This window comes from Notolabrus celidotus, chromosome 16, assembly GCF_009762535.1.
Source record: "Notolabrus celidotus isolate fNotCel1 chromosome 16, fNotCel1.pri, whole genome shotgun sequence".
In the NCBI taxonomy this organism is placed as follows: domain Eukaryota; kingdom Metazoa; phylum Chordata; class Actinopteri; order Labriformes; family Labridae; genus Notolabrus; species Notolabrus celidotus.
This window is the reverse complement of record NC_048287.1, coordinates 21,298,231-21,321,818: the sequence shown is the minus strand read 5'-3', so window position 1 is coordinate 21,321,818 and position 23,588 is coordinate 21,298,231. Positions and strand designations below refer to the sequence as shown.

General features: G+C 42.6%; 1 protein-coding gene across 2 annotated transcripts in view; it reads left to right on the top strand.

The window, feature by feature from the left end:
* rbms3 (RNA binding motif, single stranded interacting protein) overlaps positions 1-23,588 on the top strand; it is a 361,699-nt gene that overhangs the window by 298,936 nt on the left and 39,175 nt on the right. For both annotated transcript variants that reach the window (XM_034704063.1, XM_034704064.1), the window contains 3 exons: positions 9,282-9,388; positions 18,448-18,491; positions 21,438-21,534. In XM_034704063.1, the coding sequence (XP_034559954.1) occupies positions 9,282-9,388; positions 18,448-18,491; positions 21,438-21,534 (248 nt within the window). The remainder of the gene's footprint in view (positions 1-9,281; positions 9,389-18,447; positions 18,492-21,437; positions 21,535-23,588) is intronic.

The window sequence follows — 23,588 nt, the reverse complement described above, 5'->3', positions numbered from 1 at the left end:
AGAACAGCAAGCCTGTGATGAATTTGACTCTTGCATCTGCTGCAGATGATTTTGTTTTCTCAGCTGGGATCTTATTTCGAACCCTCTGCAAATACTGTTTTCAATCTTAAACTATACTCTAACAATTTTGTAGCGACCACAATGCGGCCAGGCTGTAATTGCCACCCTGGCCAGCTGTGTAAATCCACCACTGATACTGCAGCAACAAAGATGTTGGCAGAGAGGAGCAGTGTGTGTGGGTTTTGCATTAGAAACATCTGCCACGGTTACTTTAAAACTGCATCTGTATCGAGCAACCAGCGACTCGCAGCTCTGAAATTTGGAATGCATGCAGTGACGACTGTCTGCTCTTATAAATGTTATTCTAATATATGGAAGTTGAATTTTCAGTGGTGCACATACACCAGCTCCTCCTTAAACTCACACACTTCTGTCTTCTGTATTTTCTCATTTGTTTACTCACCATGGCAACCATAGCGTCAGGAATGGCAAGTGGAATTAGCTGATTAAGCTAAAATGAAGTTCTCGTTAACTGCTACCTCTGAGCTCGTCTCGCAGGAGTTGGCTAGCAGCTGGAAACCCACCGCTGGTTTGGCGCTGCTCTAGCTCTCACATTTGCTGTAAGAGAAGATTAACTCAGAGTGAGAACTCAGAGGCACTGACATATTCACCCATATTTTCATCTGCTGGAATAATTACAGCTCTGAATCTTCTTCACCTTTTTCTGTTCTCACATAAATGTTTGCATATTGATCTGGATCTCTTCTAAGACTCAAAAACATGCACTCACACTCACTTTTCTAATCATTCTGATACCCAGAAGATAGTTTGAGAGTTGATTGTTGTTGTCTGCTGTGTTCAGACTGACTGTAAGACACACGCAGGAAAAAAAGATAGAATATCTGCGTACCTTGTCTTAACTGGCTTCAGAACAGTGTGAGCTCAGTGAGGAGTGAAAGCATGAATGGATGGATGATGGATGGATGATGGATGGATGGACGGACGGACAGACGGAGGGATGGATGGATGGATGGACAGACAGACAGACAGATGGATGGATTAATAGATTGATAGGTTGATGGACAAATATCGAGATTAAAGAAACATGCAAAAAGAGAGAATGAGAAAGAGAGAACTAGGGAGGTAAAAACAAGACTGAAATAGTGACAAAGAAAAAATTAAGAGGGATAAAACAAGAGAACAAATGGTAAAAAAAAGAGACAGAGAGAGAGAGACTATAAAAGAGAGGAAACAAAAAGGCAGAATCAGAGAGAAACAGAGATGAGCAAGAGAAATAATTAAAAAATAGAGCAGAAAATGGAAGACAAAGAAAAAAATATAAAGATTATAAAAGAGAGGGGGAAAAACTAGAGAAAGACTGAAAGTGAGAGATAGATGGACAAGTAGCAAAAGAAACAGTGTGACAAAAAGCAAGGAATAGACAAAAATTGAAAGAGAGTGATAGAAAGTCAGAGAAAGAGAAAAAATTGGAGAGAGTGATAGAAAGTCAGAGAAAGAGAAAAAATTGGAGAGAGGGACAGAAATAATAAAAAATATAAAAGTGAAAGACAGAAAAGAGACAGAAAGAGTGAGAAAGACAAAAAGAAAGAGAGAACGATATAGATAGACTGACAAGAAAAGGAGAGAAAAACAGAAAAGATTGAGAGAGAATGAGAGACATAAGGCCTAAGAGAGAAATGGAAATAGAATAGAGAGACAGAGAAAGTGAAAGAAATATAGGAAGTGAGTGAGACACAAAAAATGAAAGTGACTGAAAGCCTGACAGAGAAATGGAAAGTAAAAAGAGAAGACAAAATGATAGATAGATAGATAGATAGATAGATAGATAGATAGATAGATAGATAGATAGATAGATAGATAGATAGATAGATAGATAGATAGATAGATAGATAGATAGATAGATAGATAGATAGATAGATAGATAGATAGATAGATAGATAGATAGATAGATAGAGGCAGACAGCAGATAACCAGGACAGAGAGATGCAGTGGAGTGAGAGATGGATTAGCATGTCACAGACTCCCTACATAACATTACTCTTGTTAAGTGTGCAATAGCTCATCGATCAGAGCTTCTACCACCCGCATCCACAGCTCTTCCCTCCACTTCTCTTCCCGTAATCCATAATATCATCTCAGGCCTGCAGCGGCTGGCGTGCTGCAGGAGCCCTCTATGGGGAAGTGTAAGCAGGGACTGATCAATAGTAATAGAGCAAGTGTAAGCAGATGCAGGGTGAGAAGCAAGGCGTTGTTGCCATCCTTCTTCCCTATGCTAATCTCACTCACTCATCTATAGAGTATGGATCAGAGACAGGGTGGGGAACTGGACTTCTCCTGTCACTCGCTGAACTTCTCTCTCTCTCCTCTCCTTCTCTGTCACTGTCTCCTCATGTCTTTTTGTCCCTCTATGACACCCTATCTGTCTCTCCATCTATCCTTCCACTCCCTTTTCCCCCCTCTTTGTCTCGCTCTCCGCCACGCTCTCCTCTCAACGCCGCACAACCATTTATCAGGGCGGTGTCATTGAGCCATGTGTGCCGTCCCTGTCAGCAAAACGACGGGCAGACTGTCTTCATTTCCACGCTGAAGGATGCGAGGCCGGCGTGGCAGTTGCGAGAGCTATCGACTGGGATCCGTCAAAGCCCTCCCTGTTGGGAAGTCGCTGTCGTCCGCCTTCCCCTGTTGGCATCCATTCTGAGCTCGTCTGAATTACTCTGAAAATGGCGGCATGTATGCTAGCCGGCTGGACTTTTGGTCGTTTTTTTCTGCATCTGTATCCATTTCTTGAACTCTGTCTTATCTTTCAATGTGTCTCCGTCTCTCTCCTTCTCTCTACCTCCCACTCTTTTTCACTGTCTTTCCCATAAGACACTGCCTCCTCAGTCTGGGCAGACAGGTCAAGCCAGCTGATGGGAATCAGACAGTTGTTGATCCAATTAGAGAACCCCTCGAGCAGCGTCAGAGCATAGCAGAATCCCAATAAAATATGTCCTCTTTCTTCTCTTTTCCTTTTTTTCCTCCATGTATGCCCTTGCAGTAAAACAAACTGAGAAAACTAAATGACTTTCTAGAGATAAATATCTCATGGAACTTCAAGCCAACCACCTGTAGAAACCTTCAACCAAAATTCCAAAAGAGAAGTGCAAAGCTTCCTGTGACTGCAGCTTCTCAGTTTGACATATTTTGGTTCAAGTGGCTGAACAGTTCTGTGTGTTCTCCCTTTTTAGGGCTGAGAGCAAAGCGAGTCCAACCCAGTTTGACTCCCCAGCCCTTGTGAGAGGCCTCTTTTGTGACCGTCTTGCTGGAGAAAAGCTGGCTGTTTCCCTGAGCAGAATCTTTCACACGAGCCCTGTGTGGCTCGAGGGGGCATTCCTGCATTGATTTCACCATTCAGGCCAAGCAGATGTACAGCCAGCGTGTGAATGCATGATGTTACTGACATTGATGTATTATAATACATGTGTTGATTTGCATTCATGGATCAGATTTTGTTCAGCTGGCCTTGGGAGACCATCCGGAGCACGCAAGCAAGCGCTCTTTGTCTGCAGATACCAGATAGAAAAAGGAATGGTGTGATGTGGTGTTCTCGCTGTGCTTGCTGTTATTCTGCAGACAAAGGGCTGATTTCCCCCAGATGCCGGCCCACAGGAAGCACAGGCAACAGCAACAATTACTTACACACGCAGTGCTAATAAGTGCAACAAGCCTCAATTTAAATGCCTATTGTAATTCCTCTGTCTCACACAGAAGTACATCTGCACGCACTTGGTACACTTTACTGTGTGGTAATGTGTCTATTGATGAGCAGAAAGCCATGACTATATCTTTAGAGCCACATGCAAAGTGTAGAGTGTGATTGAGCCAAGGCTGTGATCAAATGAGGCTAGCAGCAGACATCTTGCTAAACCGTGTATTTGCTTTTGTATGTATGTATGTAGGTGTATGTTTGTATGTATGTATGTATGTTTGTATGTATGTATGTATGTGTGTGTGTGTATGGATGGATGGATGGATGGATGGATGGATGGATGTATTAGGGGTGCAACGATGCACAAAATCCACGGTTTTGTTTGGTTCGATACGTTTTTGTCACAGTTCGATACCTTTTCGATACAGAAAAAGAGAAATTTCCATGCCTTTTTTTTTATTGTAGTTTATTGAAATTACCAACATTTGTTTCAGCTCAAAAGCACAGTTTTTAAATTAAATGAAATGTATCAGGGGCAGCTATACCTGACACATGTTCTGCTGTGCAGGGGGGGGTTGCGTGTGTGTGAGTGTATGTGTGACTGTCTGCATGCACATCTGCAGTGCGCGATACAGAGAGCAGAGGAGAACTGTGAACAAGCGACCATGTAGAGACAGAAATGACATCCCGTCATGTAAATAAGATAAATAACATGAGGATATTTAGTCTGTTAAATTAAAGAACAAGGTACAGACCTGATCTATGAGAGAGGTAACCTTGACTTACTCCTGCTTTGACTTCCAAGGGGGGGCGGGACCCAGCGGGTGTGCCCTCAATATAACGGCAGGGAAAACACTGTCGCGTATCAGGCTGAAGTCTTACACAGCGTGCAGTATAAGTCACAAGTAATGTATATACGCACTTTAAAACCACATCACCCAGTCTAGCATCACTACAGGAACATGGAACAACTCTGCTCTGCAACCAAAGAGGACACTCGTGCTTCCCTCTCGTGCGGGTGCTCGGTCGCACACATGTATGTATGTGTGTGTGTGTGTGTGTGTGTGTATGTGTGTGTGTGTGTGTGTGTGTGTGTGTGTGTGTGTGTGTGTGTGTGTGTGTGTGTGTGTGTGTGTGTGTGTGTGTGTGTGTGTGTGTGTGTGTGTTGGTTGGCACATGCATGTGCATACAAAACGTCTGCGGTCACTTCTCATTAATGTGTTTACCAGTTCCTACAGCAACCCACATAAAAAGACAATTAGGAGTTCCCATGCAGCACCTTGGTAGCGCCAGCTCTTGACCTCTGACCAACAGCACTTTATGCCTTTTTCCCATGTTTCAGGATCATTAAATGGCAGCAAATTGGTTCATAATTGAGGTTTTTATTTTTCCAAGCGGCCCCCTTCAAGCAGGAGCCAGTTCAAAATGTGTTGCACTTGGAGCCAGTGACCCAAAGACGCAGCATCAGCAAGCTAGCATTGCCTGGTTTGTTCTAGGCTCTGCCAGCGATGACGGTGTGTGTGGCAAGAGGTCTAAGAAAGGTTTTTACTCTGGCAGCAGTCTGAATTGCGTGTGAATGTGTCTGCTGGTATTTTGGTGTGTTTTCAAGGTTTTATAGCAGGGCAGGAGAAGGGTGTGTGTGTGTGTGTGTGTGTGTCAGGGCGAGTGTGATCACAGGCTGGGTGGGGTTGTACGAGGCTGTTGATCTTGGGCAGGAGTCTTAAACAAATTGGCCGCTTCGCTGTGGGAACTGGGGGTTGTAGTCACAGGGGTAACGTCAGTGTGCTCTGTGTCAGATTCTCCAAATCGCTCCTATAGCTAATTATCTCCCCGAGTGCCAGAGGAGAGCTTTGGGAGAGCTTTTGTTTTTCTTTAGCTTCATCTCTTTCTCTTCCTCTCTTTTCGGTAACATTCTCCTGGGCGGACTCAAAAAGTTTGTCCCCTAGTAGACCCTGAAGAAATGTAAGCATACCAACACTTTTTTTGTAGAAGTCTGTTTTAAGGCTGATGGAAATTTTCCTCCAGCCGTTTAATTTGACTGGAAGGCATTCATTTAAATGAACAGTTGATCAGGTGTCCTGTAACAAATTGAATTAAATGATCCAAGTACCAACTTCCAAGTGTATCAAAAATGGTACAAGTTCCAGGAATTGAAGAGAAAAACGTTTATTCTGCCTTTGCTTTTATTTGATTGAACAACAGAAGAGAGACTGCTCAATTGGGGAAGAGAAAGAACACAATGCAACGAATGGGTGCAAGTTACGAGTAGCATGTTGTGGAAGTTTTTCCCGTTACTGGTGAATAATGAAATAGAGACTTCTGCCGGCTGACAAGGTTTTATTTTCTTTGCAAAGAAAAGGTCAGTCAACACCCGAGCGGTTAGAATGAAGAAAGACCCTGAACATGGGGAAAACTTAAACATTTATACCTGAGGAACGCCCCCTAAGGTATGCTTCACACCCTTTGTCTGGCTGCAGGTATCTGCACCAGGGCAGGGTTGTGTATTCAGAAAGGAGGTTTAGGAGTTCTAGACATCACAATTTAAAACACAAAAGGAACCGAAATTGCCATTACAAGCATCAGCAACCAGTCATAGAGTCAATTTCAATGGAAACATACACTTAATTTAACAATCACATTGTTAAATGCTAGTTTAACCAGACACAGCAACACTCAGGGCTACTGACCTTGTTAAAGGTGGTTAAATGTGTTATACCCATAGACTGTAAAAAATATGGACGTAGTATCTGTGACGTCACCCATCTGTTTCTGAAGAGCTGTTTTGAGACCAATCGGCTGCGGCAGCCATATTGCTTCTGTCGAGCCAGTGTGACGTAAAGAGGCGGGCTTTGAGCCTCCTAGCCAACAGCTGCAGTGTTCCCACAGGCAGCTGTGCCTCTCATTGGAAGACTAGTAATCTCAATATCTTCGAAATTGCCGAATTAGAAAAAAATTCACCCCCCTCACAGTGAGAGGACGTCGAGAAATTAGCTATTCAGACTACACTCATCTTTTGTACCAGGCTGTAAACATGTTTATTAATGCTGCAAAGATCGTCTTTTCCCCATTCATGTGTATGTGACTTCCGGTACTTCCGGAGCCAGCCTCAAGCGGATCCTCGATGAACTGCAGCTTTTAACACTTCCGCATTGACTCATATTTTTAGACCGGAAGTTGCCGCTTAGTTATACCTCATACTCAACACATGACCGGCATTTCGGGCCGACAATATTACGATTATTGATAATAAGTTTTAACTAACTGGTGATTAAGGAGCCAGCTAGCATGCACAACAATGTTCTTCTGTTTAGTTGACCAAAAGTGAAGATCCCTTAAGTTATATTCTATATAAACGCTTGAAGCGGAAGTTTTGAAGGACTCAGACATGTGTGTCCAATGTCACAGTTTAAAATACTGTCAAAAGTACTGTGCCACATCAAAATGCAAAGAAAGCTCCTAGTAGCCTGCTGCAGCACAGCCTAAATACTATATTTTAACATTAATCCTGCATCTGACAAGACAAATTGCCAGTAATGGCTCAGGATTTCGGGGTGGTTGCTGGGGTGGCCAGTCAGAAAAGAGGGGCCAGGTCACCCCTGCTTACTCATATTCTCGCCTCTGCTACCAACTGAGCTCTCAGGATAATAAGGTTGAGAGTAACATTGTTAACACTGTGCCCTTGTTGACTGCATTGGTGGAAATGTTTCTGAATGTATTTAACATATTGGCACGTAGTATATCATCATTCCTCCTTGGCCCCACCATTGTATAAAAGAGGTGCATCGTCCATTGAACTTTTCAAGAAATTTATATTGACAACTGCAACATAACCTATGGAGTGCAGGCAAGGATACACTTTGAAGCTTCTTTTCATTGACTAGGGCTTAGTGTACTCCAAGGCCACAGCCCTACTTAAGCTGTTAAGTAACAAACACAGCAATATGTTTAAGTGCGGCAGGTTTTTTCTCATTTAGATCCAACTCAGAAACCTACCAAAAATAATTATCTTAAAGTAAGACTACATTACTTTACTCACATTTCAGAAAACAGAAATTAAAAAACAAACATAATCTTCTGTCGAAGCAAAACTGATGAAAACTTCCCTGAGCTCATCACAGATAGCTTTACTGCCGTCACTGCCGTCTCAACCCTGATAAGATTTCTTCCTCCCCTGTCTTGTGCTTTCGGTCAAGGCCCAAGTGCCTCTAACATCTGGGAGCGCAGATTAAAGCCTCAACAATTCTCTCTGTGGGTGTCATCTCTGGCACAGCATGATGAAAGGTCCCATTGCTCAACCTCCCGCAGACAGCCGTGTGTCGTCACAGAGCGGCCGTGTCACGAGCTGCCAGGCCTGTAATGCGAATGCGATGACAGGCAAGCCATCAGGTCTTTTCTAAGCCACCAGGTGCAGGGAGGCAGCAGTTCAGTGTCTGGACAAGCTTGCTGGCTTAGTGTGTGCTGTACTGTTGCTGAACTGTCCAGCGTTCCCAGGGATTGAGTGTTTGATCCTGGTGGAGATTCTCTCTCTACTTCTTGTTCCCCCCCTTGTCTCCTTCTTTAGTCACCCACCTGTTCCTCTTATCTCTGTCACTCTCCTTCCATTTCTTGTGCTTCCCTTGTTTCTCACTGTCTCCTTCTCCTCTCACATCTCCTCAGTCTGCTTCCAAAAAGATTCCCATCTTGTTGACGCACACTGAAAAGGGGGCCAACACTGTTAAGACCCCTAGATCCCCATCCAAGAGAGGCACTAAATTCTCACGAGGGAATTTTTTTTCTTTCACTGTCATTCTCTCTCTCCTCATCATCTCATCACTTGAATCAATTTGTGTCTTTTTTTTTGCGCACACCTGCAGCCAAAGTGTGGGAAAGTGCTCTTTGAGAAGTTATCTTTGCAGTGACATGTAAACGCAATTCTTTTAGCACCTTTTATTGGCAGCACTGCTCACACTACCAACACAGCAAGAGGGCTTTTACTGCATTTTAATTGGATAACTGACAGCTTATTTATGTCACATTTACCTGCTGATAGAAGTGCTTACAGTGCCCCCGGTGTGCACTCCAAGAACAGCATCACTCATATCCTACAGCCTCTACTCAAACAGCACAGCCTTGTAAGTCACTTGCACCCAGTGAGAGTGGAAAAAGGCATAAAATTTCAAATAAAAGAGAACATGGCTGTAAAAGTACAACACAGAGGGAATACGCGTGAGGAACAGGAACGCCTTCTAGAAATAAGCCTTGGCTGGCAGCGCCAGAGTCCTGCATTACCATCTCAGAGGTATTTACAAGAGCGATTACTGTGATTATTATTTCAACAATACCCAGCAATGCGCTTTCATGGGCTGCCAGCCTGGGCCAGGGTAAGGTGGGCCTGCCAACATTGTCGGTCTGGGAATCTGTCTAGGAGCTCCATAGGAAAGCAGAGAGAAAGGGGAGGGAGGAGGGAGACGCAGAGATACCATGGTAGCAGCAGACTCATGAAACACAAATCAAAAGGGTTCTTCTCCTTCTGAAAGGGGTGACAGAATAAACTCTTTTAATATGATTTTGTCCTCTCTCCTTGTCTCTGCAGCTCCCACGGAGCCTTTGCTGTGCAAATTCGCCGACGGAGGGCAGAAGAAACGCCAGAGCCAGAGCAAGTATCCTCAGAACGGGAGGCCGTGGCACAGAGAAGGCGAGGTAAGAGGTTACATCAAGACAACAGCTGTCATCACACATCATGTCACGGATTCATTAAATGTTTACTTGTACTGTCAGAACAGAAAAAGATCTGTCTAAAGTTGCTCGTAGAGTGCCAAAACAAATCAGTGCAGATCTAACTTTTGTTAATTGACAAATTGGCTTTTGCTCACATTCAACTCTCTGTGGCTTGGGGTAGCCATTAGGGATGGGAATTGATAAGAATTTAGCGATTCCAATTCCATTATCAATGCTGCTTAACGATCAGATTCCTTATTGATTCTCCTATCGATTCTCATTGGATGAGGGAATTAAATAATACAAATGGGTTTGTTTCTATGGGTTTTGTTTGTTTGGGGCATGGTATTTAGAGTTGAGAGTCTTTATCATCTCCCTACAGAAAACATGGGAATAATGATACATAACTACACTGGTTAAAACAACATGCAACTCTGATCATTCTCGATTTCACCTGAGGAGATAACAGAAAATATGCAACAAATTAACCTACCTAAATTCAGAGGCATCTACAATAGCAAAGGGGTGTAAACCCTTAACCACAAATCTGGTCACTGCTCGGTGAAACTCGTTTATCCTCGCCTCTGTCAGTTTAGTCTTCCCTGCCTCTGTGAAAGGGGTTGCTAGAGGTGCGCGAGAGCTACCCGCTGCAGCCTCTGAGCCGGTGTGAGAGCCAGCCTCTGAGCTCGCATGACTCTGGCAATCATCGTCATCTAAAATTTAATTTCAGAAGATGGAGAGAATTCATATGGTGAAAGGAGGTTAACAGGGAGCTAACATAAACACAACAGAGGACCTGGAGGAGTTTATCGTTACCTTCGACATTAAAAGCAGATGACGCCGTGACGTTAGGTCCGCTCCTGCTTTTAGCTGGATGAGACTCACCTTCACTAAGTAGCGTATCAAACACGCTACATTTCCGCAAATGAATTGCATGCTGGGTGGACAAATGTTTCTGCATATTGGAAGTATTCCCCCCCTTTGAAGAAATTAAAGCTTTGCAAGGGTTGCAAGTAGCCCTGGTATTACCTTTTCGCGTGAAATATAGCCAAACTCTGGAGTGCTTCTGCCTCGACGCCATGTTGGAAAAGTTCTAAACCAAAATACACTTCTCGCGGTTAACGTCATCACGCATTTGCGACGTAAGAAGAATCAATAAGCGGAATCGTAAGGCACGCAAACAAACGATTCCCAGAAATCTAATCACTTGGAACCAGTTCTCAAAAATAACCGGTTTTCGGTTGCCATCCCTATTAGCCATACAATGTATTAATACAGTGTATGCCACTGTATTGGAGGAGAAGAAACTGATTTTATTTGCATTTATATATTTTGCAGAGCAAAAAAATACTTGGTGTTATTGCCAATACCCTTCATATTATTGAAGTGCTTATTGGAGGCATTTCAGATACTTGTATTAGTGTCCCGAAAAAAACCCTCATCCATCTAATTAAGGGAATATCACAAGTGACAATAAGTAAACACGTTTGACACAAAGCTAATTGACTTTGTTTATCCTGAGCTTTTAACAGGTTTTAGAATCCAGAATGAGGATCACATGCCTCTTCTTTTAGTGCTATTCGTCTTAATCCCTAAATGCTAACATACACATATTCAGTAAATAACAAGCATACTGTCTTTGACTCAGATCATTATTCTCTAAGATGTGATAATAAGTGAATGCTGTGGTCAACATATTCAAGTTGACCCAGTTAAACTCTGCACAGATCCAACATGATGACGTTACGAGCCAGGCATTCACCTCTGAGGTCATAGTGTTTGTGATAGCAGACCCCCCCTCGCTCATAAGGCCCCTTGAGTCAGCTCCAACATCTGGTTTTACGTACACCATTACTGCCTGCCATTTGTATTTACTCTAAGGTATGAGGCTGTTAAAAAAAGAAAAGAAAAAAAACCCAGATATCGATCAAAATGCCCCCGGATGCATGGGCGCTGTCACGTAAATTGCATCTCAAGCCAAACGCCTCAGTGAACACGTATATTCCCGCCATACATCAGGATGCAGGGAAACCAGAAATTGGATACAGCGCCATGGTAACATATTCATCAGCAACATGTGGAGACAAGGTTAAAGTGTCTTCATAGGATACAGAGCAGCTATACCAGAAAGGACACACAGAGGAGACAGGTAGAGAGACTGGACTATATAGAACAGAGTGAATAAACACACACATACACACACATATTCGGTGAGGCTGACAGTTGTGCTGAAGCGGCAAGGTAAGGGAGATGAAATGTTTGTCCTTCAGCAAACACATGCTCTCTGTGTGTCTGTGTGGGTGGTGGAGGTTCCAGGTGCGTGTGTCTGGAAGGAGTTTGTGTGTGTGTGTTTGTGTCTGTCCATCACATGTTCAGCAGGTGTGAGCCAGTGAGGCGTGTTTAACCTAAATAGCATTTCTACATCACCCTGCACCTCCACACATTGACAGGGTCAGCTCAGTTAACTTGAGGTGAAGTGATAGGATTGTGAATGTATATGTGTGTGTGTGTGTGTGTGTGTGTGTGTGTGTGTGTGTGTGTGTGTGTGTGTGTGTGTGTGTGTGTGTGTGTGTGTGTGTGTGTGTGTACTTCATCTTTAGCATCATTATAAGGATAAAGAAAAAAGCTATCCGCCTAAACAGTGGAAACAGACTTTTCTTCCTTTGCTTAATTCATCCCTTACTACTCACCTGCTTTATGTTACACACACACACTATCTCTGACCTGATCTTAAACCACCACCACCACCTGCTCACCATGTCACACTGATCTTACCTCCTGTAAAATATGTTTATATACTGCTAATTTGCTTTTCTGGAGCACATCCAACAGCAACATTATTCCAAGCCAGGAAGTTTGACTTCTATACAAAGTTTAGAAGCTTTAGGCTGGCTCCGGAAGTACCGGGAGTCACATACACATGAATGGGAAAAAGACGATCTTTACAGCAGAAATAAACATGTTTACAGCCTGGTACAAAAGATGAGTGTTTGGATAGCTCATTTCTCGATGTCCTCTCACTGTGAGGGGGGTGAATTTTTTTCTAACGCGGCAATTTCGAAAATATTGAGATTACTCGTCTTCCAATGAGAGGCCCAGCTGCCTGTGGGAACACTGTAGCTGTTGGCTAGGAGGCTCAAAGTCCGCCTCTTTACGTCACACTGGCTGGACAGAAGCAATATGGCTGCCGCTGCCGATTGGCTTCAAAACAGCTCTTCAGAAACAGATGGGTGACGTCATGGATACTACGTCCATATTTTATACAGTCTGTGGGGTATGGCTGACACTGTAGCTGTTAACGAGGAGGCTAAAGGCCTGCCTCAACTCTACTTTGCCTCCTGCTAGGTCGTCCAACTGGTAGGTTGAGACAGGTTTACGACTGGCTACTGGGATGACCAATCAGATCTCAGGAAGGCCAGGGTCAGCGCCTGGAACCTGGATATAAAATGAAAAAACAACCATCAATATTCAAAACTAGTTTTGGAGGGAAGCTATAACAGGTAGTTCAGCTCGCTATACTTTACAAGTAGTTTCCCTAACCCTGATCAGTCAACCTCCAGATATGGCTTGTTTTATAGCATTTAGGTCGCATTACATTAAGCCTGCATTTACACTTACATTTTAATAGATAGGCCCCTATACACTAAGCATAGTATGCCATGTTGTGTGTATGCTTATGGTCACTGATCAGCTGTACACACAGCAGGAGGAGAGATGGGAGATCTGACCAGAGAGTGAGTTTATCAGAGTGAGGCCATTCTTCAGCTCACACCCTGTGCCAGGCAGGGTGATGGGGAGCAACACCCCATGACATCCATTACTCTCTCTCTCTCTCTTTCTTTTTATCTCTTTGCCTCTCTTCCTTCTCTATCTCTCTCATTCTTCTAATATCTCTCACTCTCCTTTCTCTCTTTTTCCAGCCTTTCACTGCTCTCTACTTCTCACCCTCTCTCACTTTGTCTCTCTGTGTCTTCTTCCCTGTGTTTGAAGTTCTCCCAGATCCCACAGCAACATATGGAGAGAGAGAGAGGGGGGGGGGGGGGATTGCATGATCAGTCAGGAGTTACACAGGGTTGAGTGCTGCAGGGTGGCTGCTGGTGAGGATTGAGAAATATATGACAGATTTTGTTGTAAACTACCCAAAGTGGGAGTCTAGAAAGTGCTGTCTCTCGCTGTCTCATGCTGACAAACATATTAGTCACTGCATCTTTTTCTGCTGCACACACACACACACAAACAGATACAAACGCCATGGGTGCTCATTCTTTTCTCCCCTTTCTCTCTCTCTTTCTCTCCTTTTTCACTTCCTTGCTCACTTTCACCAGCACACACTCCCACACACAAAAACTTTCAAAGTCACACTTCTCAAGCACCTACTCTAGGGGAATGAGTGTGGATGAAAAAATAAAACATCCGGCTTTCCACTCTGTGTGAAAGCCTGACAGATGTCCGAGTGTGTGCGTGCGTGTGTGTGCATGTGTGTGCGTGGCCACGAGGCAGGGAGAAAAAATAGAAAGCGAATGTGTTTAAGGAAGACAAAAATACCAGGAGGGAGTGGGTCAGTGTGTGTGTGTGTATGTGTGTGTGTGCGTGTGCGTGTTCATACGTGTGTGTGTTTAAGTCCACAAGGCACTCCTATGTGAGTCCTATATTAAACAGGTGTCCCTACAGCTGCCTAATGAGAGCAGTCCTCACCCGAACTTTTTTCACAACTTAGCTGCTTGAACATTGACACAAGTTTAAAGCTCCAGTATGTGAGTTTTAAGCTGGTAATAAAGCATCCTGGAATTCATAACAATGCCCCTATTTGACCTTTAAAAGAAATCAAGAACAATAGTCAGATATTATTTTTACAGAGATATTTTGTATGCCTGTCATCCCTGCCACTCGGGGTAGGTGTCAAACAAGGTGATTAACAGCTGACTGCCAAAACAGCCTTTCTTCAAAGTTTACATTCATAGATTCATTGTGAGTTTCATTTGAAATGAATAAAGATAACATTTTTGCCGTCAATCCCAATTTACACATTTAAAGCACAAGATCAGCAAAGAGAGAAATTGCTGGGGTATCAACAGGGGTCTTTAACTCAGATTAACCAACAACTTCATGACATGAGCTTTAGAGCAACTTGTTTATGTGACCAGTGTGTAAAAGTATAAAACGTAGCATTGTCAGTTGTCAGTTGTCTTTTCAATTTGTGTGCCATATTGTCCCTTTTGGCACACCGTAGTTCTGCAGTGTCTTCCTGTTTTCTGCTGCCCCTGCAATGGAGAATAATGAAATAAGATACATCCTGTTTGAATATATTAAGGCTAACAGTAGTGCATACATTTGCATACAGAGGGGTGTGGAGGAGTTGACAGACAGGTGGGCAGGTAGTAGCTGATGACTACGAGGCTTAACGCTTGCCTTAGGTCCATTTCCTTTCCAATGTTTAAGTTGACTGAAAGTGAAGTTTAGCCACTTTTTCCGCAATCATTGGGAATTATAAAGCATCTTCATGAGTGACACCACAGAGACTACAGTAAGCGATGTTCCACAAAGACTATGAGCTTAGTGTAAAAGGTGTGTTAAAGCTGCTGTGAGGAATCTTCTGGCTATAGAATGGAATGAAACGTAACATTTTGCCTTTATATAATAATTTAAAGCAACAGCTCCATCAGCGATAAGATTGAGTATTTTGATATAGTTATAGTTAGATGGTGTGAGACCAAGTGACTCACTGCACAATAGCAAAGATTCACAGTGGGTAAGAAATTTGATTATCAAGGAAGCAGGTTGAGAATTTGGTCAAAGAACACTCCTCAGTCAAGTGCGGGTAAAGATCAGTTAAGTGATGGAACGTACTGTTTTGTCCACGGGGTGCTAAAATCACCCAAAACAGTGGCTTAAAGTATAAAATACTGACATAATATTCACAAACAGTCTCTGGACATTTATTTCTCTTGTTGTGGAACAGCCAAAAGCCGACTGCATCAGTATTCAGTCATCAGCCTTGCAGGTTCTCAGTCCAGAGCATTCTCTGCTGGTAATTTCATCAGCACATGCAACCAAGGGCAGCACTTAGGGGAGTTGTCGGCCTCAGCAGACAGCTGGCCATGTCTGCTATTAATGTGCATGCAAACACGCACAAAGGACTGTCCTGATCTTATTTTAAATGCAAAGAGAGGGTTTCAATACATTCAAAATCACTGCAAAATAAGCAGATTCATAAACACTATAGTTCAAAACACCTTTAAAGATACCTAGATGACAAAAGCGATGTTGCGGGTCCCTTTACCCTTAACTGCCGTGGGTTCAGTCTAGGCTCACTGATCCCCCTGCTCCTCTGAGCCGCTATTCCCTTAACACTACAGCTCAGTGTAGGTAACCCACAGGAGGAACAAGGGCAAAAAGTGGTACAGAAAGACAGGAGAAGGGTAGATTAGGAGATGAGGGGGTGAGGGATGAAGAGACAAAGGTAAGGAAAGAGAGAAGGAGAACACAGTATGATGGAGGAAGAAAGGAGAGGTGAAGAGAGAGAGAGGGGAAGGGCAAGAAAAGAGAGTGTGTGTATGTGTGTGCATGTATGCTGATGAAATCTGCCGTCCTCAGCAGCCTCCCGTTAAAAGAAATCGGATTAGCCCTCCTCTGGGAGAGAACCTTCAGGAATGCAGATGACGGATTGTGCTGCACAGGTTTCTCTCCTGGACTTGGAGGGCCACACACACACTGAGTAAAACACACACACTCACACACACCTTCACCAGACAAAGAACTGAGTTTTTCCACTCACTCCTTTTCTCTCCAAAGGGCACTTCTTCATTTCCTCTTATTCATAAAAACATGATTGTACGTGATTGAAATAGAAAGGGAGGCGTCCTCGATATCAAATTCACCCTGTTCAAGCTTTTTCCTCACACAGGTTCTATCACTTGTCAGATTTTCAGATTTAAAATGATTTTGATTTGATTAATTTATTTGGGAAAACAAGAGGATATGGTTTATATTGTTCTCCTAAGTGCAATAAAGGTACATCTTATTATCTTAGTGATATTGCAAGAGCATATTGACAGGTTACCTGGAGACCAATGGAACACACAAGAACAAAGTGACACAGTAGAAAGCAACAGAATGGTCGCCAGTGTACTATACTAACCATACTATACCACAACATTTATACCAGTGAGGGTCCAGCTCCTGAAATGTGTGATTGAATTAAATAAACAAATAAAAGTTTGCAGGCTTTCCAGATCCTTAATAAGGTGACAATTGGTCCTTCCCACCTGACATTAAAGCTCCTGTGGGGTGTTTTAATCTTGTTGTAAAAAGACTTAAATTGATATTGATGCTTCTTTATGAGCTACAAAAGCAAACAAGACTATCTGCACAAACATTGACTATTTCTCTGCAATTATTTCATAATGCCTGTAACATCTGCCGCAGGAGTGATTAACAGCAAACTGCAGAAACAGTCTCTTTCTAAGGCAAAGATTATCAATGGATGATACATACGACTATTCAGAGAGAAGAGCATGAGATTTGTTGTTAAAAAGCATTAATTACACATGTACAGATTTAAAAAAAAATCAGCTAACAGTCAGATGTAGTGCTCGGGCACCAAAATCAACACAATTTAAAATTTATTACAGGAGCTTAAAGTCGTTAAGAAGTAGTTGAGAACTTTGAGAAATACTTTTTTGTGCTTTACCGCTGACACTTAGATGAGATGATTGATACCTCTCATGTCTATATCATCAGTATGATGCTACGGCTAATTTGCCAAGCTTAGCATTAAGACTGCTAACAAAAGAAACAGCATGTTTTGCACCGTTTAAAGCAGGGGTGTCAAACATACGGCCCGCGGGCCAAAACCGGCCCACCAGAGGTTCCAATCCGGACAGTGGATGACTTCCCAAAATGAAAAAAAAAACAAGACATTAACTGCAATTTTTTCAATAAAAGTAACTGCTATATCAGATTTGTTCTCTGGGGGTTGCATACAATCATTGTGTTGATGGAGCGCACCTGCACCTGTACCTGTTCTTGTACATTTTGTACTAAAACAAAGGGAGAAATTTGTAGTTGTCCTTCTTTATAGGTTCTTATGTTATGATTTTACTGGTCCGGCCCACTTGAGATCAAATTAGACTGTATGTGGCCCCTGAACTGAAATTAGTTTGACACCCCTGGTTTAAAGCCTTCTAGCAGATTCACAGTTCAGTTATTGTGAATTTAAATGTATCTATTTGATGGGATGATGCAATATAATATAGCTCCAATACAAAGCAATTAACTGATGGATTGCACAGAATGTTTATAGCTTTTTGCTAATTGTCCCTAGTTGGGGCGCCCAGTTGACCTAGGTGCAGCCCTTACACAGAGGCTGTAGTCCTCTTCGCAGCAGTCACTGGTTCAACCCACAGCCAAAACCCTTTGCTGCATGCCCCCCCCCCCCTCTCTACTCCCCCCATTTCCTGCCTCTACCATCTGTATTATCAATAAAGGCAAAAATGCTCAAAAAAAATAACATAAAAAGTGCAGCATCCATTATCATAAAAGCAAATATAAGTTCAGATATGAAGACACAATTAAACCGCATATCATATATATAATATACACAAATGCCGTTCAAATTTCCCTAACATTGAGCACAGCTCTGGTTTGCTTTTAGCCAACACTTAACCTCTCTTGTGAAAGATTTTAGATCTGGGATTAATTTTATTTCATTTGGTAAAATAGCGCTTTGTCTTGTTTTTAATCTGTACAAAATGAAATTCAACATTATACAGTCTTTTCCTGTAATCCTCTACCACAAAGGAATTACATGTCCTCACAAGAGAACTGCTGTGAGCTGTCCATTGAATTTGAAGAGACGATAAGGAAAGGGAAAATGATGAAGACAAAAATGATGAAGACAAAAATGTTGTTGCTGTTTTGTAACAAACTTTACCTGTGATGTCTTTTGAACCCTCACATTTTCTCTGGTTGGAGTTCACTGTCTGTTCTTTTTCTCTCAATTTATGATTAATCCTGTATGTATATGTTTTTTTCTCTTGCAGACTGGCATGGCGTTAACATATGATCCAGCTGCAATGCAGAATGGGTAAGAGTTTGACAATCAATCCATCCTTTGGCACCAGCTAATACACTCACCTCTTGGCTCGCAGGACTTCAGTCAATAATACTGTCATACATAAAGATTAATGTAGTGTCTGCACTTTGTTACTGTTTGATTAAGGAAATCTATATGGACTTCAAATATCGGTTTTCATTGGTGGGGTCGAGTGAGAAATTGCAGAGGGCAGCTGAGTTAGCTTGTGTGTGTTTGGGTGTGTTTGGGTCCTCATGTATGTGTGTGTTCCTGCACGTCTTTATGTCATGATTTAATAGTGCTGTAGAAATAAACGACCCGGCGACGTGTTTTATTTGTCCCTGTAGCGCTGGAACAGGAAGGAGAGAGCTGAGGCTGCTCTGTATCTCCCTCTGGCCTCAGTCCTTTACAGGAAGCTTCTCATTCCCCACTTCCTAAACCACTTATCCCCCAGTGACTCTGAGTCAATCCCCACCAAAAAAAAAAAGGCATGAATAGCTTCACTCATTACACACAGCCTGCCATGTAAAAGCCTACTTTGCTGCAAATCCGCTAAATTATAATCCCAAAGATACTTGTGTTAAGCAACAGACCTGCTGGGGAAGGAAAGATTCACTCGTAATACATTCAAGCAGAAGTTTAACTCAATGATTATATTGCAGAAAATAAATGAAATAAGAGGAATTAAGTAGAGAAGAATGTGAAAGTAGTCAACTTTGTTCAAGTTTTACAGAAAAGTAGAAAATATATTACAGAATGAATCAGCTAACAGATATGGTGGAATAATTTAGTCATTTAATTCACCCTGGAAAAGCTTCCATTTGCCAAAAACTGCACTTGCACATTTAATATAGGTTAAAAAAAAGAGAAAGTAAGATTAAGTTATATTATTACTAGAATTAAGGAATTCTTTTATGTTTTATGTGCTATAGAGCCTTTGCATGAAAAATAAAAATTCCTGTTGTAATAAGAAATCATAGTACGTTGTGCCACATGGGCCAGTTTTAAGGTCTTTATCAAGGTGGATAAAAATAATTAGAGTTCGATCTTGAAGGTTCTTATGCTCTTGAGTGCAATCTTTTATCCTCACTGAAGTCTGATCAGTGTTCTCCAGGGAAAAAACTGCAGAGGAAGATGATGGCAGAGGTGAAGGGCCAGCATTTTTCATGAATCCCGTGTGCACAAGATCCAACATGATTTAAACCAGACTACCTTCAGATGAGTTAATGCAGTGTGCTCACAAGGCTTCTACACCTTGTATTAACATGCATCTTTCCATATTGTATGCTTAAATACCATAGACTGTATAAATAATGTAGGTAGTATCCGTGACGTCACCCATCTGTTCCTGAGCGCTCTTTTGAAGCCAATCGACGGCGGCAGCCATATTGGAAACGCAGAACTCAACCAGGCAGTGTGACGTAAAGAGGTGGAGTTTGAGCCTCCTAGCCAACAGCTATGTGTTCCCGTCTGGTAGTCAAGTCAGTCATGTCCTTATTTGGGCAAAAACTCGTAATCTTAATATCTTCTGAACAGTTGCGTTAGAAAAAAATTCACCCCCCGTACAGTGTGTGCCGATAGAGAGATTAGCTATGTAGAGCCAAGCCGTTTTTTGAACCAGGCTGTAAACATGTTTATTAAAGCTGCAAAGATCGTCTTTTTTGAATTGGTGTCTTTGTGGTTTCCGGTGTTTCTGCAGCCAGCCTCAAGCAGATTCTTGATGGATTGTGGTTGATAACACTTCCGCATGGGCTTCATAGTTTGAGACCGGAGGTTGCCGCTTGCTAAATACAGATCTAATTTAATAATAAGTGAGACTTCTGTAAACGTTTAACTTCTTTTTTTAATATAATTTTTCTTCAACTCAATTTAACAGTGGCGGATAAGACTGTTAAAAGACAGACCCCTTGAAACAGAAAATTATCTTAAAAATGTTGGCGCAGGATCCTACCCGATAAATTGCGGCACAGCTAAAGAGTAAGAGGGGTAACGTTTCAATCGCATCAGATTGCATTCAGTGGGATTTGGTGGCAGATAAAGATGGCACCAGTGTGGGATGAAGCTTTTGCCAGGTTAAGATGCCGTCTTCTGGGTTAACACCCCTCTCTGCACTTTGTAGCAGTATGTGGATCACACCAGTTTATAGGACACAGCCACTCAGGTATTAAAAGTGCACCAAATACATCAAATTTTATGGCATTGGTTTGACCTTAATGTTGTCCTTGGTCGTCGAGTCCCCAAACACATCAGGGTTAAAACCAACAAAATAAAAAAACTGATGGTTTACCAGTAAAATCAAATGTGGGGTCTTGGCACCGAGTGCAGAACACATCTAATATCCTCAGCCAGGATTATGATCTTAATTTGACAAAACTATTGGAACTTCTACCTAATTCACTTTAAACCTCCAGCAATGAGATAAAGTAGCTTTCCAGACCATGTCCCGTCTTTGCAGCTCATGTCAAACCTTAATGAAATGCATTGAAACCTTCTCCAAGCTCAATCTACAACCCTGCTGCTAAAGGAAGCCACCCTAGTATAGACTTCTTGATACCCGAATCCACTTTGAAAAGAAAAGCTTCCTATGATGACAAAGCTCAATTTGATGTTATAAAAAACGACTTTTCAATTGAGAACACTATAAGACACTTCATGAAACTTTTATGCAGCGTTCGAAACACAATATACGGTGGAGTGTTTGCTCTGAACAAGCAGCAGGATAAATCTCCAGTGTGTGTTTTTGTGTGAGTGTGTGTGTGTGTGTTCTTCTCTATTACATAGACTACACAACCTGGAAAGACAGAGATGAGTCAGTTAACCTATCATTGTTTGACTAAGGTGACGTAACTTTATATCTATACTGTTTTTTAAAAATCAGACAAACTAATTCTACCATATCTCCTCTTTTTGTCTCTCCACCCTTCTCCTACTTTTCCTCTCTTTCCTGTCCCTCCCCAGGTTCTACTCCTCGCCTTACAGCATTGCCACCAACCGCATGATTGCACAGACCTCCATCACGCCCTTCATCGCTGCTTCCCCCGTCTCCACATATCAGGTGGGCCTTAATGCACTGCATTATGGGTAGATCTCTGTGTGTGTAATAGGAGGGTTTTGTTTTGTGTAAAGAGAGCTGGAAGAGAGGGGGCGGGCTGCAAACACAGTGTGAGGTTCTCCTCTTCTACTTCTTCTCTCATTGTTCCTCTGCCTGCTCCAGCTGTGCTTGATGACATCTGTTTCGTGGGCGGCAAACACAACAGGCATCAGAAAACAAGTAACAGAAAAAAAGGATTAAAATAAGGCTGACAGCGTAGAAAAAAATTAAATCACCCATCAAGAATGAAAGTGTCTAGGAAAAACAAACACTTCTCTCCCTTCCAGTTTGCTGACCTCTTTAGTGCTCCCTCAGCTGCTTACGTGACGAAGGCGTTTCTTTCTCATTTTTATTTTTACTCTCTTGGATACAAGCACTTCCTCTTCCAAACAGTTTTCCCACAATCCACATGGCTGTGATCTTTGTTAGTGATGAAACAGAATAGAACAGTAATGTGAAAATTGGCTGTGTAAGATGTCAAGAGTGTTAACTGTTTTCCGTCGCCGAGGATTTCGCGCGGCACCCTTCGTTGCATCGGAACATCAAGAGGCGGCACCGTCGTGCCCTCGTGCTCAGACGCTATCGTTTAACATCGCCTCTGTTTGGTATGCAGAGAAAGAGACACAAGGAGAGTGAGCAAGAGGAAGGAGATGAAGGATAGATAGAAAAATAGAAGGGACAGATGGAGAGAGAGACAACTAGGGAGAGGAGGAAGGATAGTGCGGGTGGTGGTGATGGTGACAGCTCAGCTGGGGGAGAAAGAGGAGGGGTGTCGCTGAAGGTTGTCGTGCCCGTCTTTGAGGTACGCTTGATTAAAACTCCAGTCCAGTACCTGTGGTGGAGGGATGAGGGGAAAAGAGGAGGAGGAGGAGGTGAAGGAGGAGGGAGAAAAGTGGGCCAGGGCGCGTCTCTAATCCGCTCTCGGAAGGCTTCCCAAATTGATTTATCAAAAACAATGGCCGGGCTTTTGAGGAATATTAATCCTCACAGTTTCAATATCGGGCAGCTCTGCCACCGCTTCCTGTAATATTGCCCTTCAGCCAGTCACGGCGGGAAGGTGAGTCCTTCATCTTCTGTTCAAGTACAAAGAGACAGAGGGAAAGAAAATAGAAGACAAGCAAGGCAGCTACATGTGCCAGACAAAAGAAAATCACTTGCTTTCATGATGGAAACTATTTCCTTTGTAATGAAAATCTCAGAGAGTACAGAAATGACTGTACATGTTATTCATCCCTGCGTGTGGATGTTGTTGGAGTTTGATGGCATTTATTTATCAAATGTGCAAAGACCCGTGCCAGCAGCAGTAATCTGGGGTTCTCTAAAGCCAGGCGATTGGCTTTGTTTCCTGGAAAAAGAGCTTTGATGATGCACATGACAGGAGCCGGTCCAGGCCAGATCAGTACCAAGATCTCAGCTCGAACTGTCAGCCAACCGTGGCCTGGTTTACATCATTGGCTCTGCAGACTGGCTCACTGGCTGACTAAATATGCTGCTGGCTGGCTTACTAACCAGCTAACTGGCTGGATGTTTGGCTTTAAATATGACTGGATGATCGGACAGCCAATTGGCTGACCGTGCTACTGAATGACTGACCAGTCGGCTATTTGGTTTATTGGCTCACAGGCTGTTTTTAAATGGTAACACAGGCTGTGAGGTTAGCCAGCGGTGGGAAGCTTCTTTTAGGTCAGGCACATAATACATTTGGATTTCACTGGACCTAGTGTAAATATGAAGAAAACTGGACTTTGGTAACGGTTTTCAAGTAAAATATCAAAGCCACATTGTTAGAGCTGTCTTTAGATACTCAAGGAAATGTTATTTGGGGTTTCCACATGCAGTGTTGCATTTTACCCTTTTCTGCTGTAACTCTCTGCATAGCACTTTCTAATAATTGATATACCTGTGGTCTTAAGTCACACTTTTTTTCATTTTTCAAGGAATATTAAAAGCTCTTTATGTCACAGCTGAAGGTTTTCGATTTTGTGTCTCACGTTAAACCTCCCTGTTGTAATTTGAAA